This window comes from Rattus norvegicus, chromosome 1, assembly GCF_021556685.1.
Source record: "Rattus norvegicus strain SHRSP/BbbUtx chromosome 1, alternate assembly SHRSP_T2T, whole genome shotgun sequence".
Lineage (NCBI taxonomy): Eukaryota > Metazoa > Chordata > Mammalia > Rodentia > Muridae > Rattus > Rattus norvegicus.
This window is the reverse complement of record NC_141534.1, coordinates 97,421,262-97,445,934: the sequence shown is the minus strand read 5'-3', so window position 1 is coordinate 97,445,934 and position 24,673 is coordinate 97,421,262. Positions and strand designations below refer to the sequence as shown.

At 48.4% G+C, this 24,673-nt stretch overlaps 1 protein-coding gene across 4 annotated transcripts; it reads right to left on the bottom strand.

Annotated features, from left to right (window-relative positions):
* Window positions 1-7,082: 7,082 nt before the first annotated feature.
* Fam187b (family with sequence similarity 187, member B) lies at window positions 7,083-23,954 on the bottom strand. Of its 4 annotated transcripts, XM_087591839.1 has the most exons (3): window positions 23,807-23,954; window positions 20,687-21,706; window positions 7,083-7,485 (listed from the first exon to the last, which is right to left on the bottom strand). In XM_087591839.1, the coding sequence occupies exons 2-3, from the start codon at window positions 21,397-21,399 to the stop codon at window positions 7,098-7,100; spliced, it is 1,101 nt and encodes a 366-aa protein (XP_087447965.1). In that variant the 5' UTR covers window positions 21,400-21,706; window positions 23,807-23,954; the 3' UTR covers window positions 7,083-7,097. The 4 variants fall into 4 exon arrangements, with proteins under 4 accessions (XP_087447965.1, XP_087447966.1, NP_001388611.1 ...); XM_087591840.1 differs by lacking the exon at window positions 20,687-21,706 and having other exon boundaries at window positions 23,807-23,832; NM_001401682.1 differs by lacking the exon at window positions 23,807-23,954 and having other exon boundaries at window positions 20,687-21,407.
* Between the last annotated feature and the right edge of the window lie 719 nt (window positions 23,955-24,673).

Below are 24,673 nucleotides of genomic sequence, written 5' to 3'. Positions count from 1 at the left end.
ACTAAGTAACACCCAGCTCCCCTTACCCTCCCATACCCTCCCCCACATACAAACTAGAAGTTGAGAATAGAAAAAAAAATAACAAAAAACAAAAAAACAAAAACAAAAACTACAACAACAAAACCAGCCAAAGCCAGGTGGTGGTGCATGCCTATAATGTCAGCACTTGGGAGGCAGAGGCAGATGAATCTCTGTAAATTCAAGGCTAGCCTGGTCTACAAAGTGAGTTCCAGGATAGCCAGGGCTTCACAGAGAAACCCTGTCTTGGAAAAAAAAAAAAGTCTTGCCTACAAGGTCATGCATCTGATAAATGTCAAAATAAACACGGAACTGGAAATTTTCTCAACTAAGAGTAGGCACTGCTCTGGCACAGGTCTTGAGTGTGGTTTCCGGCACCCACATGGAGCTGTTTACGGCTGCCTGTAATTCCATTTCCAGGGGATTAGATGCCCTCTTCTGGCCTCTGGAGGTACTGCAAGCACACCGTACACAAATTCCTGAAGTTACACGCACATACACATAGAAGCAGATGAATTTTTAAAATAAAATAGTGGGGACGGAGAGATGGCTCAGTGGTTAACAACACTGGCTGCTCTTGCAGAGGACCTAGTTCAACTCCCAGCACCCGCATGGCAGCTCCCAACCACTTCTAATTCCAGTCCCAGGAGATTCAGTGCCCTGGGCTAGCCTCTTTGAACACAGCATGCACACGGTACACAGGCGTACATTCATATACACGAATGAAAATGAAATAGAGTGCAGTGTTTGCACATACCCTTAGTCCCAGCCCTGGGGAGGCACAGGCAGGTGGAGCATTGTGAGTTTGGGGCTAGCCTAATCTACATATTGAGTTCTGGGTCACCTAGGGCTGCATAGTAAGATCCTGTTTCAGAAAATAGAATAAGGAATCTCAAAAGAAAATTTAAAAACAAAAATAACCATGAGGCTGGAAAGATGGCTGAGCAATTGCAAGGTCCATATTGCCAAGGACCTGAGTTCGGTTCCCGGAACTCAAGCTGGGCTTCTCACAGCCACCTGTAACTCCTCCACCAGAGGGATCCAATAACTCTGGTGTCTGTGGGCACCTGCACTCACATGCACACGTGTAGGCTTAGATTTTTCAAAACCTACTTTAATAAGGGTTCTCAAACGCTTTGACCCCTCCTCCTAGCCCACCGTCCAAAGGTAGGGGAAGAAAAGATGGTAAGCAGGACCAGGGGAAATGGACCAATGTAGGAGGAGTTCTTTGGGGTGATTCCGATCTCCACTGTCAGGATTCCAGGAGTTCAGTTCAGTACTGTCAAGATACCAAACTTGAATCAGCAGTGGTGGCACAATCCAGCAGAAACCTCCAGGCCTCTGCCAAACCAGCAGGAGTCAGCGGAAGCCACCAAAACCAGCCAGGATGCCAGGAGAAGTTTCCTGCTGTGCTTCTCTCCATGAAGTGAAGGTCATCGAAGACCAACAGAGAGCTGCACCACTAGCCATGCAAGTGCACCGTCACTGTCTGTCGAGTCCTATTTATGTTCTCTCCAAACATCACATGTCCTCCCTCAGGTCTAGCCTCAGCAAAACACCATGTGAGTCTGCATCACATGACATGACCAAAAACTTATACTTCATACAGAGAGAGAGAGAGAGAGAGAGAGAGAGAGAGAGAGAGAGGAGAGGAGAGAGAATAAAAAATAAAATTTTAAAAACACAGTAAACAGGATGTGAAGGGCAGCAATGAAGTCACACATGGATTTTTATTGAGGAAAAGACAAAGCTACAGAGGGACAGAAAACTCTGGTTGATGCACAGGATCCTCCTAGTTACTCTGAATGGGGAGCAAGGACCCGTGTTGGGGCTTATCCCCGTTCTCTGTGTTCAGACATGCATGCCATTGTAGGATGATGCCTTACACCTTCCAAGATCCTGAACTACAATCCCAGGCCTCACCCTGGAGATGCTGTGTTAGGTTGCACTGAGCCCCACCCCCACCCCCTTCACCCCCTGTGGCCTTGAAACTTATTTTCTTGGATGTATGCCACCACCTTGTGGACAAGTCTGGGTTGCCCTGATTGAGAGACTACACTGAAAGCTCAGTGAATGGCATCCTAGATGAGGAAGCCCCGCCAAGCTCAGCAAAAGCCAGACTGTGACTGCTAACTTGATTGGATAAAAACCTCCTAGGAGATCAGCAGGCCCACCTCTGAGTGTGTCTGTGAGGATATTTTCAGGGACAGACTGTGAAAGGTCTGACCTAACCCATGGTTTAACCAGTGGAGAGACTCAACGTTTAAAAAGAGGGTGCTCCCCACCAGATTTCTGTCCCGGAGCACGTGACCTCAACACCCCACTAGGAGGACCTTAGCAACTGGTCACATAGCAGAGAGCCCATAGTTCTCCATGCTAATGAGGTATGTAGACTGGCCCTGTGGGTTTGGCCAATAAACTTCCCTTCCCAGACATTCCTTTCTGCAAAAGATATTTAATCTCTGGTCCTCCCTGAATAAGTCATATGCATCCATTTTCCACCGTGAATAAATAGTTTGGACAAGCAAGGGTTGTCGCTCTCATCCAGAGCCACCTCGAAGGGCAAGCAAACCTTTGTTACCCATCCAGGATGGCCTGGCACTCACCCTGAGCTAAGCCAGATTCTCACCCCCACCCCCACCCCCACCCCCACTCATCTGAGGCCTGTGGGGCTACTCTCAACTCCTCGTGGTTCCCAGCAGCATCAAGGTGCCCACCTAGGCTGGGCTCCCATCTTTGGCTGCATTTTGCCTCCCCTGAGCGGTGTTGGTGTGCCATGAGTCAGTGTCCCGATGGCATCGAGGAAGGATCATAGCCAGGTACCCTCGAGTTTCATCTCCCCTCCCCCAGTGACATCTCAGCTCTGCAGTGGGGGCAGAACGTGGACCCACAGTAGTGTGAGTGTGAAGGAGATGAACACTGTGTGTGAGTTAAGGTTGTGTGTCTGAGGGGTGTGACACACCGTTCTGAGTGTCCACCTCCTCTCTAGTCTGTTATTGTATGTTTACCGAGACCCTTATCTTCCAGCTCTTTCAAAAGTCAGGCATACCACAGGGACATAGCAAATTTCTGACCTAGAATTGTTTAGCTAATTAGGGAAAAATATTAATTTTATGAAAGTATTTAAGAGGAAGGGACAGGTATCAGTCAGCATGCACCAGGCTAGGCTGTGGTGACAAACATCTCCCATGTCTTAGTGGCTTACAATCACACCAGGTTATTTCCTGGCTGCCACATCTGCTGTGGCTTGGCTGCAATTCTGGTGGATGATTAGCCTTTATCTCCAGCACTGGGGGGCTCTGCACAGAGAGCAAGAGAACCCTGGGCTCTCGGGTTCTCTCTCTCTCTCTCTCTCTCGCTCTCTCTCTCGCTCTCGCTCTCGCTCCCTATTAATTTTAGTCTGAAAGTGTCTTGTGTTAACGCTTCTGTACCATAATGAGGTCAGAAATCGCCACCTTATCCTATGCTGAGGAAGCAGAAAGCCAGGGAAAACTGGGAGCTCCCCGACTGATTGTTCTAAAAAAATAGCTATGTGGTGGGAAGACTCCATGTTGTTGGAAGGACTCATTTCTTGCTGTCTATAACTGAGAGATCAGGCTGATTGCTGGCTGTCAACTAGAAGCCGTGGCAAAATCCCAGAGGCCATTTACAGAAGTTTCTATGGTCCATAGCCCTGCAGTTCCTTGTCACACAGTTGATGAAGGAGTTGGCCTCCTTGCTGTGACAAAATGCCGGAGATTATCAAGTTAACAGGAGAGGAAGTTTACTTGTGACTAACAGTTCCTAAGACCTGGGTGCAGGGTTGGTTGGTTCAGCTGCTTCTGGGCCAACCTAGCAGGGCAGCAAGGCAAGGGTGCATGGCACAGGAAGTTGCTTACTTCCTAGCAGCCGAGAAGCGAAAGGATGGAAAAGCACCAACAGCCCTTCAAAGTCACAGCCCTTTCCCTCTGAAGGTCCCTCTGTCTCCCAGTGATGCCACGGGCTCTGTGCCAGGTTTTACCAGGTGACACTATGGGGGGACATGGATTGAAACCACAGCAGATGTACATGACATCAGGCCATCAGACGCTCTGCAAAAGTCTGAGACAGACTTGTGTGATACCACCTCATCGAGACAATGACCGCCCAACAGCTTTGTCAGAAAGTCAGAAGCAAGGGCCCCGGAAAGACAGTTCAGCAGTTATGAGCGTTAGCTGCTCTTCCACAGGGTATAGGTTTGATTCCTAGTCCCCATACGCCTGATCATAACTGCAGTCCCACGGAAGCCCGTGGCTGCTTCTGGTGTGCAGACATACATGCAGATAAAACATGTATAAAGTAATGCCAACTCTAAAGTCAGAAGCAGGGGCCTCATCTCTGTAACTCAATGCCTGACAAAAAGCAACTTCAGGAAAGATTCATATTGTCTCCCTGTGGGGACAGTCCCTGGTGGTGGGAAAGGCACAGGGTGGGCAACATGGGGCAGCTGGTCACATTGCATCTGCAGTTGGGAAGCAGAGAGATCAGTGCTGTGCCACTCTGCTTGTTTTCCCCTTTTAGGTCATCTGGGAACCCAGCCTCTGGAGTGGCAGCCACCCACCATTAGAGTTAGGTTTCACCGGAAATCTCTTCACAGGCTCACACAGAGGTGCATCTCCTGAGTGGTTCTAAATCCATTAAGTTGACAGCTGGGTGGGAGGTCACAGAGGTCCCATTGGTGCTAAGATCTTCCACTTTGGTTAGGAACCTTCAGTGCTGTGTAGACAGGCCACTAACTCGACGAAGAGGTTTCAGTTGGTTGTCACTGTTCCTTCTCATGCTGCCACTGTGGGGTCTACTTCGGGTAGAGGACACCTGGGGGTTCCTGCTGGGGAGGATGCGTTTGTATGTGTGTGTGTGTGTGTGTGTGTGTGTGTGTGTGTGTGTGCAGGTGTGTACATTCAGGTGTGTAAATGTGTGAATACAGGTGTGTGCAGATGTGTACATACAGATGTGTGTATGGGTGTGTGTTCAGGTATGTGCAGATGTGTACAGATGTGTATGCAGGTGTGTATATACAGGTGTGTACAGGTACGTGTGCAGGTGTATGTGTATGAGTGTGTGTTCCTGTGTGTGTTATATGTGTACAGTAGGACAGTGTCCTGTTCTCTTTCCCTCTCTCTCTCTCTCTCTCTCTCTCTCTCTCTCTCTCTCTCTCTTTCTCTCTCTCTCTCTCCCACCTTATTCCCTTGAGACTGAACCCAGAGTTTGGCAGCCAAAACCCCATACCCTCCTGTGTAACCTGAGCCCCAGCTCTGAGGTTACAGGCACGCAATGGCCACACCTACCTTATTTTACATAGAACCAAACCAAGTCCTCATGATTTTACCCACTGAGCCATCTCCCTAGGCCCTGAGATCTCTTTTGAGTGGCCCATCCATTACCCACTTTCCCCCAAGCTCACTGTGTGACCCGGGCCTTAGTGTGCCTTCTGCGCCTTAATGTTCCCAGCTATAAAACAAGAGGCAGCTGACAGTAACAGTCACTAGCGGTGGCTTGCGGGGACTTGATGTTTATGGGAAAGTTTATGTCTTGGCACATGAAGAGAGCCAAAAATGTTGACTATTTTTATCATTGTTGTTCTCGGCATCTGCTTTCACAGCCAGTCCCAACTCACTCCAGAGAACCTTCTCTCATTCTGCAGGAACCTTTGAGTCTGTGGTGTGTCACGTGAAGCCTTGTGGTACATGTGGGGAGCTTTACCCTGTTTTCCTGGGCCTACATTCTGCCCTAGGAGTCCTTCCTATGTTCCCTGTCAAGACTTCACCATGCAAATTTAGGTCAACAAGTCTTAAGAGGCATTAATATTTCATGTCTTGCTCTTGTGTTCTGCTAAACCGTGTGTGTGGTTTCTGGGAACAGTCAGGTCCAGCCGTTCCTGCTGATCAGCTGAGCAGGGCCCAGCGTCTTGTCCCAGAGCAACACTAGAGGCTCTTCCCTCACAAGAATCCTGAACAATAGCATGTGTCTAAGCTAAAGGGATGATGTGTGAGTGTGTGTGTGTGTGTGTGTGTTGTGTACTGTGTGTATGCAAGAGAGAGACGGACAGACACATACAGACAGACACACACACACACACACACACACACACACACACACACACTGTGGCTATATCTGTGACTTAGTAGAGGAAGATGTCCTAAGGGACAAGCAGGGAAAAGCACCAGGGATCCAGTGCAGACCGAAAGGGGAAAGGGTGGTGCTCAGAGATGCCCATATGTGTCCTCCATCTTGTCCCTGGAAGAGAGGGTTGAATGACAAGGACACAATATACAATGGAGACACCCGTTGGGATGTTATTAATATCCCTTTCCAGTTGACGTGTTCCTTTTGGGTGGGGGGAAGGAAGACCCAGACTCAGGAAACTTGGAAAGTTCCATGGTTCACAAGACCCTCCCCATGGCTGCACAAACAGCAACCATTCTCTGGGGAAGAGCAGACTCTTCGGTGGAGCTGTCTACAAGTTGTACAGAAAGTCTAAGAAGGCAGCTTTCATGCGTGACATCACCTATGCGGGATCCTATGACATCACCTATGCCGGGCCCTCATGAGTGACATCATTTATGCTGGACCTTTGGGTGATGCAGTTGCTTTAGAGTCACTCTCGCTCACATAAGCGCACCCCCCCATTCTCCTGTAAGGAACCCCAATAAACTCACTAGTTCACCAAACCAGTTTTACATAGTCACTTCTTTAGTCTGTCATTAGTGTCTGATCTGGGATGAATAGATGGTTGTTCACACCTCCTCAGAGAAAGTCATACCACAGAACGCTGCGAAGGTTCCCTCCCTCCCTTTCTCCTTCTGGGGAACCCAAGAATTCCAAATCTCCAATGACTAGACAGACTCCCCTCAGTTTTCCTATCTGTACAATGAGGTTATCGATAGATTAGCCGAGTAGGGAATACAACAAGGAGTGAAGGGGCCCCTGGATTTCACCCTGGTCTGTGTTGGCTCACACCCCTCCAGGGCCTCACGTGGTGGGTGCTGCTTATGGGTGGCTAGAGCTAAGGACGGGACAGTGGAGAGATACCAGGTCCCCTTGGCTACAGAAGGCTCAGTTTATTTCACCAGGAGGACCTGATTCCTCTTCTGGCCGCAGGCAGGACGGAAGACCACCTTACAGAGAAACCCTCCGACGGCCAGCACAGAAACAATCAGCAGCAGTAACTTCAATCCCCTAAGAACGGAGTCCGCCTTGCCTGGCTGGATCCTGGACCTCCAAGGTCCCTGGGCTTTGGCTTGTCCCTCAGCCTCCAGCTGACAGGCAGAGGGTGTGGGGTTGAACTGGGCTATGAGCTCCTGTGCCACAAAACATCTGTAAGTGGCCGGCTGGAAGACCTTGAGGTGCTGGCCACCGCTGTGTAGGTCCATGACAGTGTTGATCTCCTGGCCAGAGAGCTGGTCCTGCCATGTCAGAGGGTTGTCGTTGACTTCCCAGTGGACGGGCCTGCATGGGAGGAACACGGGGTCAAAGTTGTTCCCTCCACGGAACACTATAAAAGTTACCAGCGGGGTGCTCAGGAAGTACGGCCTGGGAAGTGTCTGGACCTCTACCTCTGACTAGCTGGGTGGCCTGAGCCAAGGACACTAGTTTCTCACGAAGAACATCACCATTTACCCACAAGGCCCAGGCTAGCTAGACCTAGGTCTTGAGATGGGAGGTTGTCCACCCAAAACTCCATGCATTTCCCAGAACCTCAGGATGAAAGCACATTTTGAAACTGGGTTACTGTCAACGTGTTACAATGACATCATATGGGGGGGAGTGGCCTTGAGGTCCAGTATGTCCGGTGACCTTTTAGAGCCAAGACAGATAAAGATACCCAGGGATGAAAGCCAAGAAAAGATAGAAGGGGGATGAGCAATGAAGCTTCCAGCCCAGAAATGTCAGAGAGCCTCTGGTTCTCACAAAAGCTAGGAAAAAAAAATCAGCAATGGACTCTCCCCAGCATCTGAGCTTGTGAGGAGTAGCCGCTCCCCCCACCAACCCCCGACAGCTTGCTTCTGACTTCCAGACTCCAATGTGATGAGAAAATACAATTATTCAGTATTCTGGTTGTTGTTGTAACATTACTTGTTTTTGAGACAATGTTTTGTGTTACTATGTAGCCTTGGCTGGCCTGGAACTCACAGGGATCCACCTGCCTCTGGCTCCCAGTGCTGGGATTAAAGGCGTACACTACCATGCTGAGCCACCACCATGCTCAGCCAGTTCTATCGTCTTAAGCTGTAGTACTCTGTGCTGGCACATGAATCCAACTCAGGGTCAGTCTGAGTTCTCATTGCGGGCCAACACACCAGAGAAAACCAATTAAGGAAGCCAGGAAACAGAGAGGAATGGGAAGGAGGTAGAGACAAGTCTGTCTCTCTCTGGCACACCCCACTGACCTACTTCCTTCAGTTTAGTCCTCACTTTTTCTCCCGTCTCTCAAAAGCGCCATTCAACTCTGACTCTATCAAGGAATTAATCTCAGGACCCAATCACTCTCCTAAAACCTGTCAGTCGGTAACCAAGCCCTGAACACATGGGCTCTTGGCAGGGGGGAACCCTTCATATCTAAACAGTAACAATTCACATTCATCCTCTAACAGTCCGTACTCACCTTAAAGCCAAATGCATTCATTTAATCCATACCCGAGAGTCCCCAACAATTATGTGTTCATGTACATGCAAACATGCACGCATACATGAATGTGAGGCCAGGGGTCCATGTCTGGTATCTTCCTCAATCACTGTTTACCTTTCTTTTCTTTTAAGGCTTTATTCATTAACTCAGCCATTTATTACATTTATTACGTTTATGTGTGGGAGTGTTTTGTCCCCATCTATGTGTATGCACCACACGTGTGCCTGGTTTCCACGGATGCCAGGTCTTTAGATGCTCTGGAACTGGAACTTTGAGTAGCCACATGGGTGCTGGGAACTGAACCTGGGTCTTCTGAGAAAGCAGCAAGTGCTCCCCCCGCCCCCCAGAGCTGGGGACCGAACCCAGGGCCTAGCAAGCGCTCTACCACTGAGCTAAATCCCCAACCCCGCAGCAAGTGCTCTTAACTGCTGGGCTATCTATCACAGGTGTATGTCTGTGTTTGCACGTGCAGAGTGCAGATGACTGAAGAGCAAGGTCCCTCTGGAGTTGGGAGTTATGGGTAGTGGTAAGCCACCAGACATGGCTACTGAGAGTCAAACTCAAGTCTGAGAGAATGGTAAGCGCTCTTTACCACTGAGCCATTCCTCCAGATCCTTAACCTCATTTCTTTTGATAGGGTATCTCCAAATTCTGCTAGGCTGGCTAGTAAATGAGCTTCAAGGATCCACCTGTCTCTGCCCTAACCCCTTCCAGAGCCATTGTTATAGATGGAGGCTCTCAAGCCTGGCGGGTGTTGGGGATCTGATCTCAAACCCCAATACTTGTCCGGCAGGCATGCTTTGGGTAGGCGTGGCCCCAATATGGTGCTTTCAGAATGCAAGGCAGACTCAATCAAGCCCTGAAAGGTGAAGGAGCCAACAGAGGCCAATTGTGGAGGGCTGTTAGTGCTGCCGCAGCAACACTAACGAAAGAAAGAAAAACGTACTCTGCTAAGACTCCCCTCCCCAACGTAACTGACAGGAGCTGACAACCCGACCGTGTCATCACCAGGACACAGACAATTTTCCACACTTGTAGAGACCTGAGCACACCTTGACCTGGAACTTTTAACAATTTTTGCTTAGTTCTTCCTTCTCCAACCAGATCTGATGAGTCCACCCTCATTGGTCCTAGTTCCACCTGATTTGCATATGCACACTCAGTGGTGCCCTGGGATCTCTCTGAAATTGGCCTCCCTGCAGTTTTAGGAACTGCAGGAGTTAACAGAGGAGGGAGGGGGAGAAAATTGTCCCTCCAAGATTCCTCAGAGTGCCCGAGGCAGGGAAGTCTCTCCAAAACTCTAGCAGTGGCTGCAGACAGACAGACTATTGCCTACTTCTGCTTCCAAGACCCCCAGACTCCTTCAGGCTACCAAACTGAATTCGTGCCTTCAGTGGCTTCCCATCCTCCAAGATCCACTCCTTCTGAGCCCAGCGCACTGTTCTTTGAGACCTGCAAGTTCTCTGAACCTCGTGTGGGCTCCTCTGACCTTCGCTGGATGTTTCGTCTGGCCATCTCTGTCTACATTCTGACATTGACGGAGAACACCACAGTTATACTCAATTAATCTTGAACCACAAACCCCATACACTCATGTCTTCCTTCCCGCTCTGGTCTATCCTGGACCGTTGTTTTACTCCCAGCACCCTCCACCAGATCCTTGAGAATCTCAAGGCCCCTGAGAAGTTAGCCACACTTCTTGTGTGAGCAACCCAGCTTTCTATGGCTTTAGGGCTTGAGCTCCACAGAGTGTGTGTGTCGCTAACACTGACGGTCGTGATGCTCTTTCTCAACATATGCTTTACAGGGCCATCACGCACTCAGAGGTCCTCTGGCACTGACTACCATGGTTCAGATTGATGGGTTTGTGGAGTTCAGATCACCTTTATCTTCCAACTGCCTCTCTGGAGGCCATCCCAGGGTGGATGGTGGTGGTGGTGGTGGTGGTGGTGGTGTGTGTGTGTGTGTGTGTGTGTGTCTGTGTGTGGCCTGAAATTGCTTGTGCAGACAAACCTTCCTGGAAAACGACCCTCCACAGCTCCTGCTTTGCGGGGTCACACCGTTTGGGCATTGTTAAGGCTGTGCTGAGGGGAGGACCCACAGAGGACATGGGGAAGGACCTTGGGACTTGTGTGTCACCTCACTGTTGGGCTTTTATTCTTTAGGGCTACATAATAGCTGTCCACACTCTACCTCAAAGCAAGGTCACAGAGAATCACAGGAAACCCTTCCTCCTGCTCTATGCTGTAGTGATACCCTTGCTCAGTCCTCTGATCTACACCTTGAGGGATCAAAGTTCAATAAAATGGTTGGTGGCCAAAGACTCAAGTTAGGGAGAAGGAACACCTCGTGCACATCTTGGCCTTGGGGGAGGATGATGCTTTTAGGCGATATCTAATTATTATGGTTTTGATCAACCTGAAGAGATGGCTCGGTGGGTAAGAACACTGGCTGTTCTTCCAGAGAACCTCAGTTTGATTCCCAACATCCACATGGCAGCTCATAAGCATCTGTAACTCCACTTCTAAGGGATCCAATGTCCTCTCTGGCCTTTTTAGGCATCACAAACACACACATGGCACACATACATACATGCAGACAAAATAATCATACATATCAGATAAAAAAAATTAAAAAAAAAAAAGGTATAACGGCCTACTGGGAAATCACTACGGCCTAACAGTTTGCTGCATTTCAGCGATATCTGCTCTTGCTCTCTATAGAAGGGGCATCAGGGTTAGAGACGGTTCAGTGGTTAAGAACACTGGGTGCTTTAGTCCCTAGGAGATCTGGTGGGGATTGGTAGGTTGATATTGTTCTTCCTATGGGGTTGCAAACCCCTTCAGCCCCTTCAGTCTTTTCTCTAACTCCTCCATTGGGTCCACAAGCTCAGTCCAATGGTCGGCTGCAACCATCCTCATCTGTAACAGTAGGGCTCTGCAGAGCCTCTCAGGAGACACCCATATCTGGCTCCTGTCAGCCAGCACTTCTTGGCACCGCAAACCACCAACCAATGAGTACACATGGAGGGACCCGTGACTCCAGTCACACATGTAGCAGAGGATGACATTGTTCATCATCGATAGGAGGAAAAGCCCTTGGTCCTGTGAAGACTCGTTTCCCCAGTGCCAGGGCATTGAGGTTGGAGTGGGTAGGGATGGAGTGGGAGCATCCTCATAGAAGCAGGGGGAGAGAGAAGAGGGTACGGGAGAGGGGGGAAAGGGGATAACATTTGAAATGTAAATATATAAAATATCTGAGAAACATAAAATAAAATAAAGAACCCTGGGTGCTCTTTCAGAGAACTGAGATTACAGCCCCAACACCCATGTAGCAGCTCAAAACCATCCATAACTCCAGTTCCAGGAGACCTGACACTCTTCTGGCTCCCAAGGGTGACATACACACACACGTGCGCACACGCACACACGTGCACACACACACTTTAAGTATTGCTACTAATCCTGAATATTTAAGTATCACAAAATACATTAATAAACAACAGAAATGTTCCTCTTTGTCACCTAGGGCATATTTTAACATCATTTTATAGAATAGGTGAGATTGCTTTTCTTCGTGTTTACAATGACCTTATTTGTTCTAATAAAATGATTAATAACTTTAGCATTTCTTTTCCTTTTCATGTGTATGTGCGTCGTGTTTGCGTGTCTGTGTGTAAGTGTTCACCTGTGTGCAGGTGCATGCACATATGTGTTTGCGTGTATGCCCAAAATTGATGTCTGAAATCTTAATTTTTCTCCTGCTTTGTTCATTGAAGCAGGGTAGAGTAAAATCCAGAATTCATCGATATGAGAACTCTATCTAACCAGGGATAACCAGGCTACTCTTTCTCCAAGGACTCCCTGTCTTAATTTCCAAGGCTTAAAGAACAGGTGAGCCACCACACCCACACGACATTCCTGTGGGTTCCAAGGATTCGAACTCTTGTCTTATAGATTGCACAGAGAATGTTTTAACTATTGAGATATCCTCCCACCTCCAGCTTGGGCCGTCTAAAAAAAAATGTAAAACATTAGTCTTAGGAGATATGAACTCGTGAGGCAGAGGTAGATCATCTCTAGGAGTCTGAGGCTAGCCTGCTCTATATTAGTTTCAGGATAGCAACATAGGGAGACCCTGTCTCAAAAAGAAAGCAAACCAACTAAACAGACAAACAAACTATTCACTTTGGGGACCAGAGAGATGATTCAGCGGTTTGGAACACTTCTGCTCTTGCAGAGGACCCAAGTTTGGTTCCCAGCATCCATGTGAGGGGGGTTAGTATTACCTAATTTGAGCTCCAGAGGACCTGACCTCTGCAGGTACCTTCAACTAATGTACACATAACCACAAACATACAGACATTAAAAAATATAGGAAAGAATTAGTAAATTTAAAATGTTCGCACTGCTTTTAAAACATTCACAAAATATCAGCCCACAAAACTCCTAATTCTCGTTGCTCTTAGTGATGCTACACTTCACCACAGACGATTTCATGAGTAATGTTCCGTTTAAAATGCTTTCAGCAGAGAATGGCCCTACAGATTCCTCTATGTGAATATTACGAGCTGACTTAAGCAGAAAAGCAGAACTTAACTGGAAGCCCTCAATGAGACAACCGGAGCCTTGACAGAAGCCGGCCCCGTGAGTGATGTCAATCCTGTTCACATTCCAGAGAAAATCTCACCGATTTATTTGGAAGGCCATGTTGCCAGTGAGCAACATGGTCCCCTGAATCTCTGAAGTATCTTATCATTTCAAACAATCCATAGAGAAATTAGTAAATATGAGTCTTAAGAAAGCAAAACAAGGGCTGGAGAGATGGTTCAGTGGTTAAGAGCACTGGCTGCTCTTCCAGAGGTCCTGAGTTCAAATCCCAGCAACTACACAGTGGCTCACAACCATCTGTAATGGGATCTGATGCCCTCTTCTGGTGTGTTTGAAGACAGCTTCAGTGTACTCACATACAAGAAACGAGAAAGAGAGAGAGAGAGAGAGAGAGAGAGAGAGAGAGGGAGGGAGGGAGGGAGGGAGGAAGGAAGGAAGAAAGAAAGAAAGAAAGAAAGAAAGAAAGAAAGAAAGAAAGGAAGAAAGAAAGAAAGAAAACAAAACAAAACCCCTCTTCCCATAGAATCAGTATCCTTTTGGACATACATTCTTGCTGTTATGTTTCAGATTAAAGACATGTATCCAGCATCCCTGGCCTTGTCTTTGCTTTCAATGGGCTGACCTACCAAGATGCCCCTACCAGCCTGGCACAGATTCACCATGAAGAACCCTGGGGACAAGGGACCAGGAGCATGGATGGTGTAAAGGTCCCATCACCTGTAGATGGTTGCGAAGGGACAGGTGAGCAGTGCCGATTCAGACCCCTCCGTGAACCTGAAGTTATCAAAGATGATGTAGTGTCCACCCATCAGATTGCCTCCGCAGTTCTCATAGCAGGTTTCCACCTGCATCTCAGGCCTTACTCGGGCATAGAACACGTCCACACCTCCAAGGTAGAGCCCGCAGGGTACAGGTTCCTCCAAGGGCTCCTTGATGTAGCAGTAACCCAGGCGTTTGCGCTCTCCCAGACTGTCACATTTGCTGCATCTCTGCCAAGGTCCCCACTGGGTATACACTACCTCTCTGTGGCCCAGATTCAGTGTCTGATTCATTAGGGGCTTCTGCTCCAGGTTTATATGGGTGGCATGCAGCCTGTTGATGTCCTGGAAATCAATCTTGTAACTGGTCACTTGGTTTCCATTCTCGTCCCGGCATTGGTAGAGGCCCGTGTTGGACGGTAACGGGTTTTGGATATGGATCCCACCGTCTGGTCTCTTTCTTATATTGGGAACACTGGACGGGTTGATGGGCTTACCATCTTCACTGGGCCCAGAGATTAACCAGTGTGCACCGGAAACACTGCATTCCAAGACAACGTCATTGCTGGAGAGGAGGGCCAGGACACATTCCTTGGCCTTGGGGCAGCTTACAGGGATGTGGGGCCCCAACACTGGGAGAGCAAAGCTGAGCAGTATCCACAGGATGGTAAACATGGTGGACTGGGAAGATGGCTGTGCATTGGCCACCAGCCTGCACATTGTGAGGTCACTCATGAACTCAAGCCTCTCAGTCTTTGGCAGTGAGGGGAACCGAGAGGCTATGAGGCCACCAACTCCCTCCCTTTGTGACAAGTTGAGATGTAGTTTGCCTAGTCTGGTCTTTATCACCTGTTTTCCCGAGAGATGAGTTTCAGGCCCAGGCGCTGGTACCACACATGTGAACATTAGGCAACTGTTCCTACATGGGTAGACTGTGTCCCGACAGTCTCACTGCGTACGTAGCCCAGACTGGCCCGGAACTCAGAGATCTGCCTGGCTCTGCCTCCTGAGGATGGGATTAAAGGTGCGTGCCATCACACTCTACTTTTTAAAAATCATTGAGAGAGAGAGAGAGAGAGAGAGAGAGAGAGAGAGAGAGAGAGAGAGAGAGAGAGAAGAGTGTGTCCTGTGGTCTTGTGTATGTACAGGAACCTGGAGAGCAGAAGAGGATGTCAGATTCCCTGGAACTGGAGTTAGTTACAAACCTCTATGTGGTTGCTGGGAACCGACCTTGGGTCTTCTGGAAAAGCAGCCAGTGCTCTTTGCCACTGAGCCATTTTTTTTTCTTTTTTGTTGTTTTTGTTTTTCTTTATATGTGTAGGTGTTTTACCTACACCTATGTCTATACACCACATGTGTGCCTTAGGAAGCCAAAAGAAAACACTGCATTTCCTGGAGTCACAGAACCAAACTCAGGACCTCTGGAAAAGCAGCCAGTGCTTTTAACCACTGAGCCACCTCTCCAGCCTGACATACTCAAACTTCTTAACCCTGGGGATGGATCCGTGACCGAATTCTTGCTGGTCATGGTTCTGACTTCCTCTATCTCTCTGACCACCCACTCGTCTTAACTTGTGCCCTGTTTTCCAGAGCATTCCAGCCAAGCAGAGGGGTGCCTGCTTCAGAACCTTCACATGGATCGGTCCCTAACTCTTCCCCCATCTGCAAAATTCATCTTAAATAAACACTGTTCACAATTTCCTCCATTCCCAATCCTTTTGTAAACATCTTGTCAGACTGGCCTCAGTGTCACCTATCAACTTTGAGGTGACCCAGACATGATTTCCTTTGGTGTCTCCTGTGCACAGGTGTTTGGTGACTATCGAGGGCCAGCCATCACTCAAATAAAGAAACAAGGCACCTGCCCCCTTTGCAACACACAAGGTCACACACTACCAGCTGTGTCAGCTGTGAGTGAATTTTTAGAAGGCTACTAGGCTGATGAATGTGGACTAACTTCTCCTAAGGAAAATGGACCCTGGTCATTCTCAGGACCTCAGCTGGTCCATATAGAGCTGTGCTTTTATACAGATTTTTGTTGAAAGCTACCTGATTTTTTTTCATTTATTTACTTTGGATTCTGTTGTTTTTATATGTATTCACTTATTCGTGTGTGTGTGTGTGTGCGCGCGTGTGTGTGTGTGTGTGCGTGTGTGTGTGTGGTGTGTGTGTTGTATGACAAAACTTTTCCTGGGGAGTCATCACATACACACATGTCCCCTCATACAACCCTAGGGCAGATGCCACCAAGTTGCTTACTTATGATTGGGGTTATTTACAGTAGCTGAAACAGCTCAAAGGCAGCTGCATCACCAAAGCCCACCCCAGGATAAGTGACAGGTCACAAAGGCAGACTTAGCAGGTTGGAGGGTGTCCTTTCCAGTGCCTCAGTTGACCTAAACCTCTTCCAGGCTGCTCACCTGGTTTCCAGGTCCAGTCTCAGAATCTTCTTTGCAGCTTTTATTCTTTACTCTGGCAGGGAGGGGCCTAGAGAATCTAGTCAGTTTCAGGGACTTCCTGAAGCTGTTTTGAGTGGCTTAGCTTCCTGCTTAAGGAGTTTCCCTGCAGGATGGAATGTTTCGATCTTGGGGGGGGGGGGCTGTTGCACACAGTTTCTTGTTGTGTATGTATGCCTGCACAAGCATGTGTATGATTCCAGGCACACATATGGTGACTGTGTAGGAGGTCAGAGGATAATTTGTCAAAGACATTTCTCTTTCTCCACTATATTCTCTTTGGGGACCAAACTGGGGTCACTGGATTTGGTGGCAAGTGCTTTTCCTCACTGAATCACCTGGAAGGTCTTGCTTTGGTTTTTGAGACAAGAGTCTCACTGTATAGGCCTAACTAGTCTGGAACTCTCTGTGTAGACCAGGCTGGCCTCAGAGTCACATAAATACACTTGCCTCTGCATTCCGAGTGCTGGGATTAATTTAAAACAATTTAAAAGGAGATACTAGCGTTGCTCCTAATGACATAAAACGATGATAAATGGAGCTAGAAATCATGGTGTGTCTATCATTTCAATACTTAGGGGGCAGAAGCAGGAAGATCCTGAGTTCAAAGCAAGTCTAGGCTTCACAATGCATGGGGGTAGCTTGGTGGTAGAATGTTCTCCTAGAATGCATAAAGCCTTGAAAAGCCACAGAAAAGAACGCAAAGACAACAACATACTACAGCTACACACAGGTGTCTTTTCTAAGTAAAGGTGTCAGTTTCTATGGCTGTGAAGAGACGCCATGGCCACAGCAACTCTTATGAAGGGAAGTATTAGTTGGGGCTCACTGAGTTTCAGAAGTTTAGTCCGTTGCTGTCATGGCAGGGAGCATGTCGGAATGTAGGCCAACATGGTGCAGAAGAAGCCACTGATCACAGGCAGCAGGAAGAGAGAGCAATTCTGGGCTTGGCACAGGGCTTTTGAGAACCCCAAAGCCCATCCCTGCCAGTGCTACCTTCCTCCAACAAGGCTACACCTCTGAATCCTTCCGAATAACGCCACTCCCTGGGGACCAAGCATTCAGATGTATGCGGCTATAGAGGGCCATTCTCATTCAAACCACCACAGTAGGCGAGAGCCAAAATCTTCTTGATACTTTGATGGAATGGATAAATTCACTGGGGGGGGGGGGTTCAACGACACTATCACAAGAAAGAGAACTTATTTATAACTAAAGAAATTAACTCAGTAATTTAAAATTTACAGAGAGAGAGAGAGAAAGAGAGAGAGAGAGAGAGAGAGAGAGAGAGGCAGACAGACAGACAGAGACAGCCTGCCATGGGGCTGGAGACGTAGCTAAGGATTCTACATCCAGATCTACAAGAAGAGACAATATGTCACAACTAGCTGCTCTCTACTTCCTGCTCCAAGATATGAGGTGAGGAGAGTCTGCTGTGAGGAGATCCCCCTACCATGGCGCCTACCCCACACCACATCTGCACTTTCATGATGGACTGTATCCCCACACGCTATTGCAATGTGACCAGGAAGCCTCCTGCTCCTGCCAACATACCTCATTGCCTGCTATCTTGTCTTCTCACAACCATCAACAGTGTCCTTCTGAAACTCAAAAGCTTGGGAGCCCCAACACCATGTTCTCAGCACCAGAGAGATTTATTTGACCCAGAAGGACAGAGGTCAAGGAATAAGAGACAAAGACCGAGGAGATGGGGAGGAGACAAGGGAGAGTGGGCAGGGGTATTTGTCCTGGAGTGGGACAAAGGACTGCCTCTGGATAAAGAGACGTGGCACATCTAATTAATTAATTAATTAATTAATTAATTAATTAATTGGCGGTTTATACTTTTGTTTTTAAAGATTTGTTTATTATATACATAGCATTCTGTGCTGCATATATGCCTGCAGGCCAGAAGAGGGCACCAGATCCCATTACAGATGGTTGTGAGCCACCATGTGGTGGTTGGAATTGACCTCATAACCTCTGGAAGAGCAATCAGTGTTCTTAACCTCTGAGCCATCTCTCCAGCCCAAATTGGCAGTTTATAAAGATACAAAGGGAAACCCCGTGTTAGGATGAGGTGTTTAATTTTAACTGGGCATGCTAATTAGGGCAGCCAAATGGGGCTTTGGATTGCTAGACTTCAGTACTTTGCTATCTGGACCTTCCTCTGGAGGAGGAAGTGGCCACATAAAAGGGAACAGACCGTGGTGGCCAGCTTTACGAATGTACGCTAACAGGTTTTAGCCAGGCAGAGAAGAGAAGGGCAAAGCCTGCCAGCCATGTTTGCCATGCTCAAGCCGGCCAGAATCCCTTCAGAATTGGCCCCTAGAATTACACTGTGTCTGTTACCTTTCTGTTGCTGTGATAAGACACTGTGACCGAGGCAACTTACAGAATGAAGAGTTTATTTGGGCTTATGGTCCCAGAGGACTAGCAATCTATCACGGAGAGGAGGCATAACAGCGAGCAGCAGGCAGGGCTGTGAGAACAGGAAGCCGAGAGACGACGTTTTTCAGCCCCATTTCGAAGCAGATAACAAACTGGGCGTGGCATGAAGCCTTAAACTCTAAGCCTGCCCCCAGTGACGTACTTCCTCCAGCAAGACTGCCTCTCCCTGTAACTTGTCCAAACAGCGCCACCAACTGGGACCAAGTGTTCACACACCTAAGCCTGTTGGGGATATTTCTCATCCAACCCCACCAGAATGAAAATAAAGAAACACGCAAGTCACGGAATAAACACCCACTAGGAAGGGGGAGGGGCCTCCCATCAACCTTCACATACCTAAGTCGGTATATACAGTCAACATGTTCATTATAAAGGAGCCATTAGGGCAGTGGTTCTCCAACTGTTGGTCCTAACCATTGGAAAACACATTATTTCCAATGGTCCTAGGAGCTGAGACACAACTCAGTGGCAAAAAAAAAAAAAAAAAGAAAGAAAGAAAGAAAGAAAGAAAGAAAGAAAGAAAGAAAGAAAGAAAGAAAAGAAAATGCTAGATATAAAGTAGCAATGAAGATAACTTTATGGTTGGGGGTCACAACATGAGGAACTAACTGTATTAAAGGGTCACAAGGATGGGCAGGTTGAGAACCACTAATTTAGGGGCTAGAGAGGTGACTAAGCGATCAAGAGCACTAGCTGCTCTTCCAGAGGACCCAAGTTCAATTCCCAGCACCTGCAGGAGGGGTCACAACCTCTGTAACTCCAGGTCCTGGCAATCCATTGCCCTCTTCTGGCCCCTGTGAGCACTGCACACTGTACACAGACACATGAAGGTAAAACACCCACGCACATGAAAGACAAATACATAAATCTCAAATAAAAAATAAACTGTGTGATTCTTTCAAGAATTAAAAGGAACAATTAAAAAGAACTAAAATATCCACGGTTATAAAAACCAAGGATATTCAGCAGGGAACATCTGATGAGCTATCTTCAAGAAAGTTTTCTAAGTCTAGGTTTTGGGGCTGTTTTTTGTTTTGTTAGTTTGGTTTTGGCTTTATTCTTTCCACAGGGTCTCACTATGTAGCAGATTCGTCTACATTCTTACCAATAGTTTTTGCAATCAATACCTACAACTGTTGCTATTTTTTGTCCTAAAGTTATTATGTCATATCACGTCCCTTTGCCATCCACAGGCAGAGAAACCAACAAATACGTGCTGGGTGTGGTGGTGTGCAATCTTAATTCCAGCATCCAGGAGGTAGAGGGAGGCAGATCTCTTGTGAGTTCAGCCTGGTGAATAGCAAGTTCCAGGCCAGCCAAGGCTACACAGTAAAGATCCTGTCTCAAAAACTAAAAAGGAGGAGAAAAGTCCCAGACGTCATGACATTGGAGCAAGGACAGAGAACAAACCACACCCATCAGGGTCCAGCAGCAGGACCTCCAATCAGTGTTTACATCAGCTGAGCTCGGGCCTGAGGCTCCGAGCTGCCTGTGTGGGCGGGAACTATGTCTTTCTCAGTCCCGCCCTTTCTCTGCATCGTTTGCCCAGATCCCAGCTCAGACGCTATTTCTGGTGTGGAAACATCTAAGCAAATCGATCCCTCTAGACTCTGACCATAAAAGCTTCTGGGTTGAGAGGAAGAGTTTGCTTTACTATCGGAGACCCCTAGCACCAGATAGCCTGGGAGACTGGGCTTGGGTGAGGGCCAAAAGAAAGGCTGTTAGCATCCTGCTCCTGTTTGTTACCTGTAAATGGAAGCCAAGGGACACTTGAGTGGAGCATGGTTGTTGGGCTTGTCCAGCTGATATAGGTCAAAGACGAAGTACGGCTGCTTGGTTTCTGTGGCGGTATCACAGGGCACCTGGCAGGCTTGTATCTGGAGTTCAGGCCGCAGGCGGTTATCCGTCACCTTCTCCTCTCTCATGTAGAGCCAGCAAGGCATGGGCTTTTCTAGGGGTTCCTCCACATAGCAGTATCCTAGACGTTTGCGCTCACCGGGCTTTTGGCAACGGTTACAATGTTGCCAAGGATCCCAGCGGGTAAAAACCAGTACCTTGCCTCCCAGGTTCATGCTCTCATTTCCCATGGGCTTTTGGCCCAGGTCTTTGTGTGTGATGTGCAACAGTGCTATGTCCTGGAAGTCAATCTCATATTCTACTACACGGGCCTTGTGATCATCCAGGCAGCGGTAGAGCCCTGTCTGGGAAGGCTTAGGGTTAGACAACTGCAGGTCGCTCCCAGACAGTACCTTCACATCAGGCATGGAGTTGACCAGGGACAGTTTGTCCTCTAAAGATGAAGAAAAATACCAAAGTGCTTTGGGGTAGTTACACTGTAGGATCACGTCATTGCCTGAGAGCAGGGCGTACTGACACACATTCTTATAGGGACAGTTGATTAGTTTCTGGGCCCACAGCATGGGAAGAGAAAGACCAACCAGCCACAGAGTGGCCAGCATGGCTGACTCAACTACACAAGGAACTTCAGAACCTTCTTGGGCACTGTGATGTCACCCACAGAACTTGGGCACCACCAGCCCTGTGAACCGGGGTTCAGCGAGTTTCCAGACATATACATCAAACATAACAACTTGGGCTGGAGAGATGGCTCAGCAGTTGAGCACACTGGCTCCTTTTCCTGGAGACCTGGGACTGACTCCTTGCACCCACATGGCAGCTTACAACTGTAAATCCAATCCCTCTTCTGCTTCTGTGGGCACCAGATACACACGTGATGCCCAGGCCTTTATGCAGGCAAACCAATGACTATAAAATAGAAACGGAATGAAATGTGCATATGTGTGTGTTACCTATATAACTTACATGTCCCCAGGAAGTAGATAGAATTATTCACCCTCCACATATCCGGTACTCAGACAATGGTGTGCTTTGGTACAGACATCCACTAAAGTTCACACTTTGGGGTCCCAGATGGTGGTGCTAATTTTGCTGGCACTAGAAACCTTAATGTTGATCTCACTGAACAAGAGTAAAGACCGCTACCCAAACTCTTTGATCAAATCATGCAAGTTTTATTTTCTGTCAGATGGGCTCTCTAAAGTGGAGTTTGAGAAAAATAGCATCAAACACAGGAGGGGGTGGAGTTTCCGTGAGCTCCAAATCTTCAAGGCCAGAGGGTTTTTTAAGGTTTTTTGGTTATGTAGGACCTCAGAGGAACATTTCAAAATCATTTGGCAGAGCCTCTCCTCAGAGTGGAGGTCAGGGTATAAAGTGTAGGACGTGTGCAGGAGATGTGTCGGATGCAAGTTTTATAGAAATAAGGAATGACCTTGGAACAAGATGGCTCTTACTCTTAAGATGGAGTCATGCTGGTCCATCAGTGGGACGTAGGACCCAGTTAGCATTACTACGGCAGTGTCCTTAGGTCTACATTGTCCCTGTCCTCTTCCTGCCTGCCTCTCTGTGCCCTGGCCTCGATGAAGCAAGCAGTGGACTTGGTTCTGTGCCTCTCAAACCATGCAATGCAAGCCCCAAGTGACACAGCCCGCCAGCCGTGCCCAGAAACCTTTGAAACCATGAGCCCCCCAAAAAAGATTTAAACAAACAAACAGCACCCCTGTTTCTCACCAGTTATTTGTCACAGAGAAGGAAAGTACCTGACGTGGGAATGGGACAAGGGCTTCACGTCCATCCGAAGGGGGAAGGAGAGGTGCTGGTCTCCACTGTTTGTGAAGTCCAGTGGGAAGCAGTGACAAAGGCCTCCTCCCCTGGAGTTAGTAAAGACTTTTCAATCATCAACAAATCGGGCCCCTCCGTATCGCTGGGACGTACTGACTGGGACAGCCTAGATTTCATCATCTAAGAAGCCCATTCTGGACTCTTAGCTTCAAAACCCCGTTCTTTTCTCACACTCATGCCCAGCACTGGGTAGTAGAGAGTGCTCCCCCTCAAGTGTCCCACAGATGCCATCTGAAACAAGACTATTTGCAGTGGGGGGAGGGGGAGGGGGAGGGGGGGTCCTGTTTCACATGCTGGCTATTAAATGTTCTGAACTGGGAGGGGGAACCCTCTTCACTTGCTTATATGCTACTCACTGTAGTTGATGGGATAGCCCCACCTAACTACAGAAGGGCCAGGGAACGGAGAGGTGGAATGTTTGCTAAGCAATGTTGTCTTTGGGAGGGGATAAGCTAGGTGATGAAAATCTGATTAGTAGAATATCAGATGACAGGAAATGATTTGGAAGGAGGGCAGTGGGGGAGAGAGGTTGGGGATATAGGCTGAGACTACTCTCGGGCTTTATGTGGAAGACTTTATCTTTGGAGACACGGTCAAAATGCTGAGTGAAGTGGGGTGATTAGGGTGGGCTCTAATCCAACACATTCTTTCTTTCCTATGTTGGAGATGATGGCCAAGTTTTGGATATCGGTAACATATTGATAATAACGACATCTACAGAACACAAAGTAACACATGCCACTCACTGGTACAGGGTTACAAGCAGTAAAAACGACAGCGGTGGCAATTTCCTGGACTTAAGCCGTGATTTTAAGCCACTCGGGAACAGGGTAGAATTTTCTGAGATGCCTTTGCCTTTGAAAGCGGCCCTAAGGGAAATGATAGCAGGAGTCAGAAGCCGGAAGGGAATTCTAGTAGCCAAACCAGCCATATGTGAAATGACCCATTTGAACCAGCCTGGTTCAAATGACCCAGACCCGTATGGCTGAAGTCAACTAAGCAAAGTTGGTTGGGGAAGGTCAATGAAGCCAATGTTTGTTTGTTTGTTTGTTTGTTTGTTTTGCTTGGGAGGGACTACAGCAAAGTTTTGAGCGGAAGGATGTGACCTGACACCTTTGTACAAAACAGAGAAGAAAATGGTAGGAAAATGGTAGGTTCCCAACTCACCAGGCACTGGCCAGTTCATAATTTCCCAGAATGAGTTTCCCCTTGCGCCACCAGGGAGCAGCAGTGCTGCGCTAAGAAGGATGAGAACTTCTTGGCGGTGCCCGGAGTGCAGGTGACGGCCTGGGAACCTTTGAACCGAAACAGGTCTATTTGTCTCCAACCTTGGCTCAGGGCCTTTAAGCATCAGAACTTCCGGAAGCCTGACCAAGAGTGAGGGATACCCGAGGGGGAGGTGGAAAAGGAACAAGTTGAGGAAATGAGGGAAGTAAGGAAACTACCGAAGTACGACTGGAACTTTTTAAAAGGCGCTGTCCCCATGAGCGTCCCCTAGGGGGCCAGAGCATCTCTTCTAGTGCGACCTCATTGATTCCTCGAATCATTCAAATGGGGAGCCCAAAAAGACCGCAGCACCTCCCCCACCAGGACGAGAGTGGGAAGGCAGGCGGCGTCACCAACATTCCCTTGCCAGCCGGACCTGGCTCTGCCTGGCACCTCCCCGCAAGGCGCACCTAGGCGGGTCCATCAGCGCCGGGGACAGGGGTGTGGACCAGCAGCGAACAGGTGCGCACAGGTCCCGGCCCCTCTCGGCAGGTGGAATTCGCCCAGAGGGTCTCTGTCCTCAGGCAGTTCGGTCCTTTCAACTTTGGCCAGAGCAGCAGGTGGCTGCACAGGTCGCTTATGGTGAGGGCGCCCTCCTGGCAAAGCGGTCACTTGGTTCAGGCCCTGGAGGCAGGAGCGCACCTGAGTCAGCCCACTTCCGGGGAGGGAAGCTCGCAAGGCCCGCCCCCGCCGCCCACCCCCAAGCCCAGCCCCGGGGCTCCCACCCTTGTGTACCTGGGCGGTTCCATTCCCGGGAGTGTGCAGGGG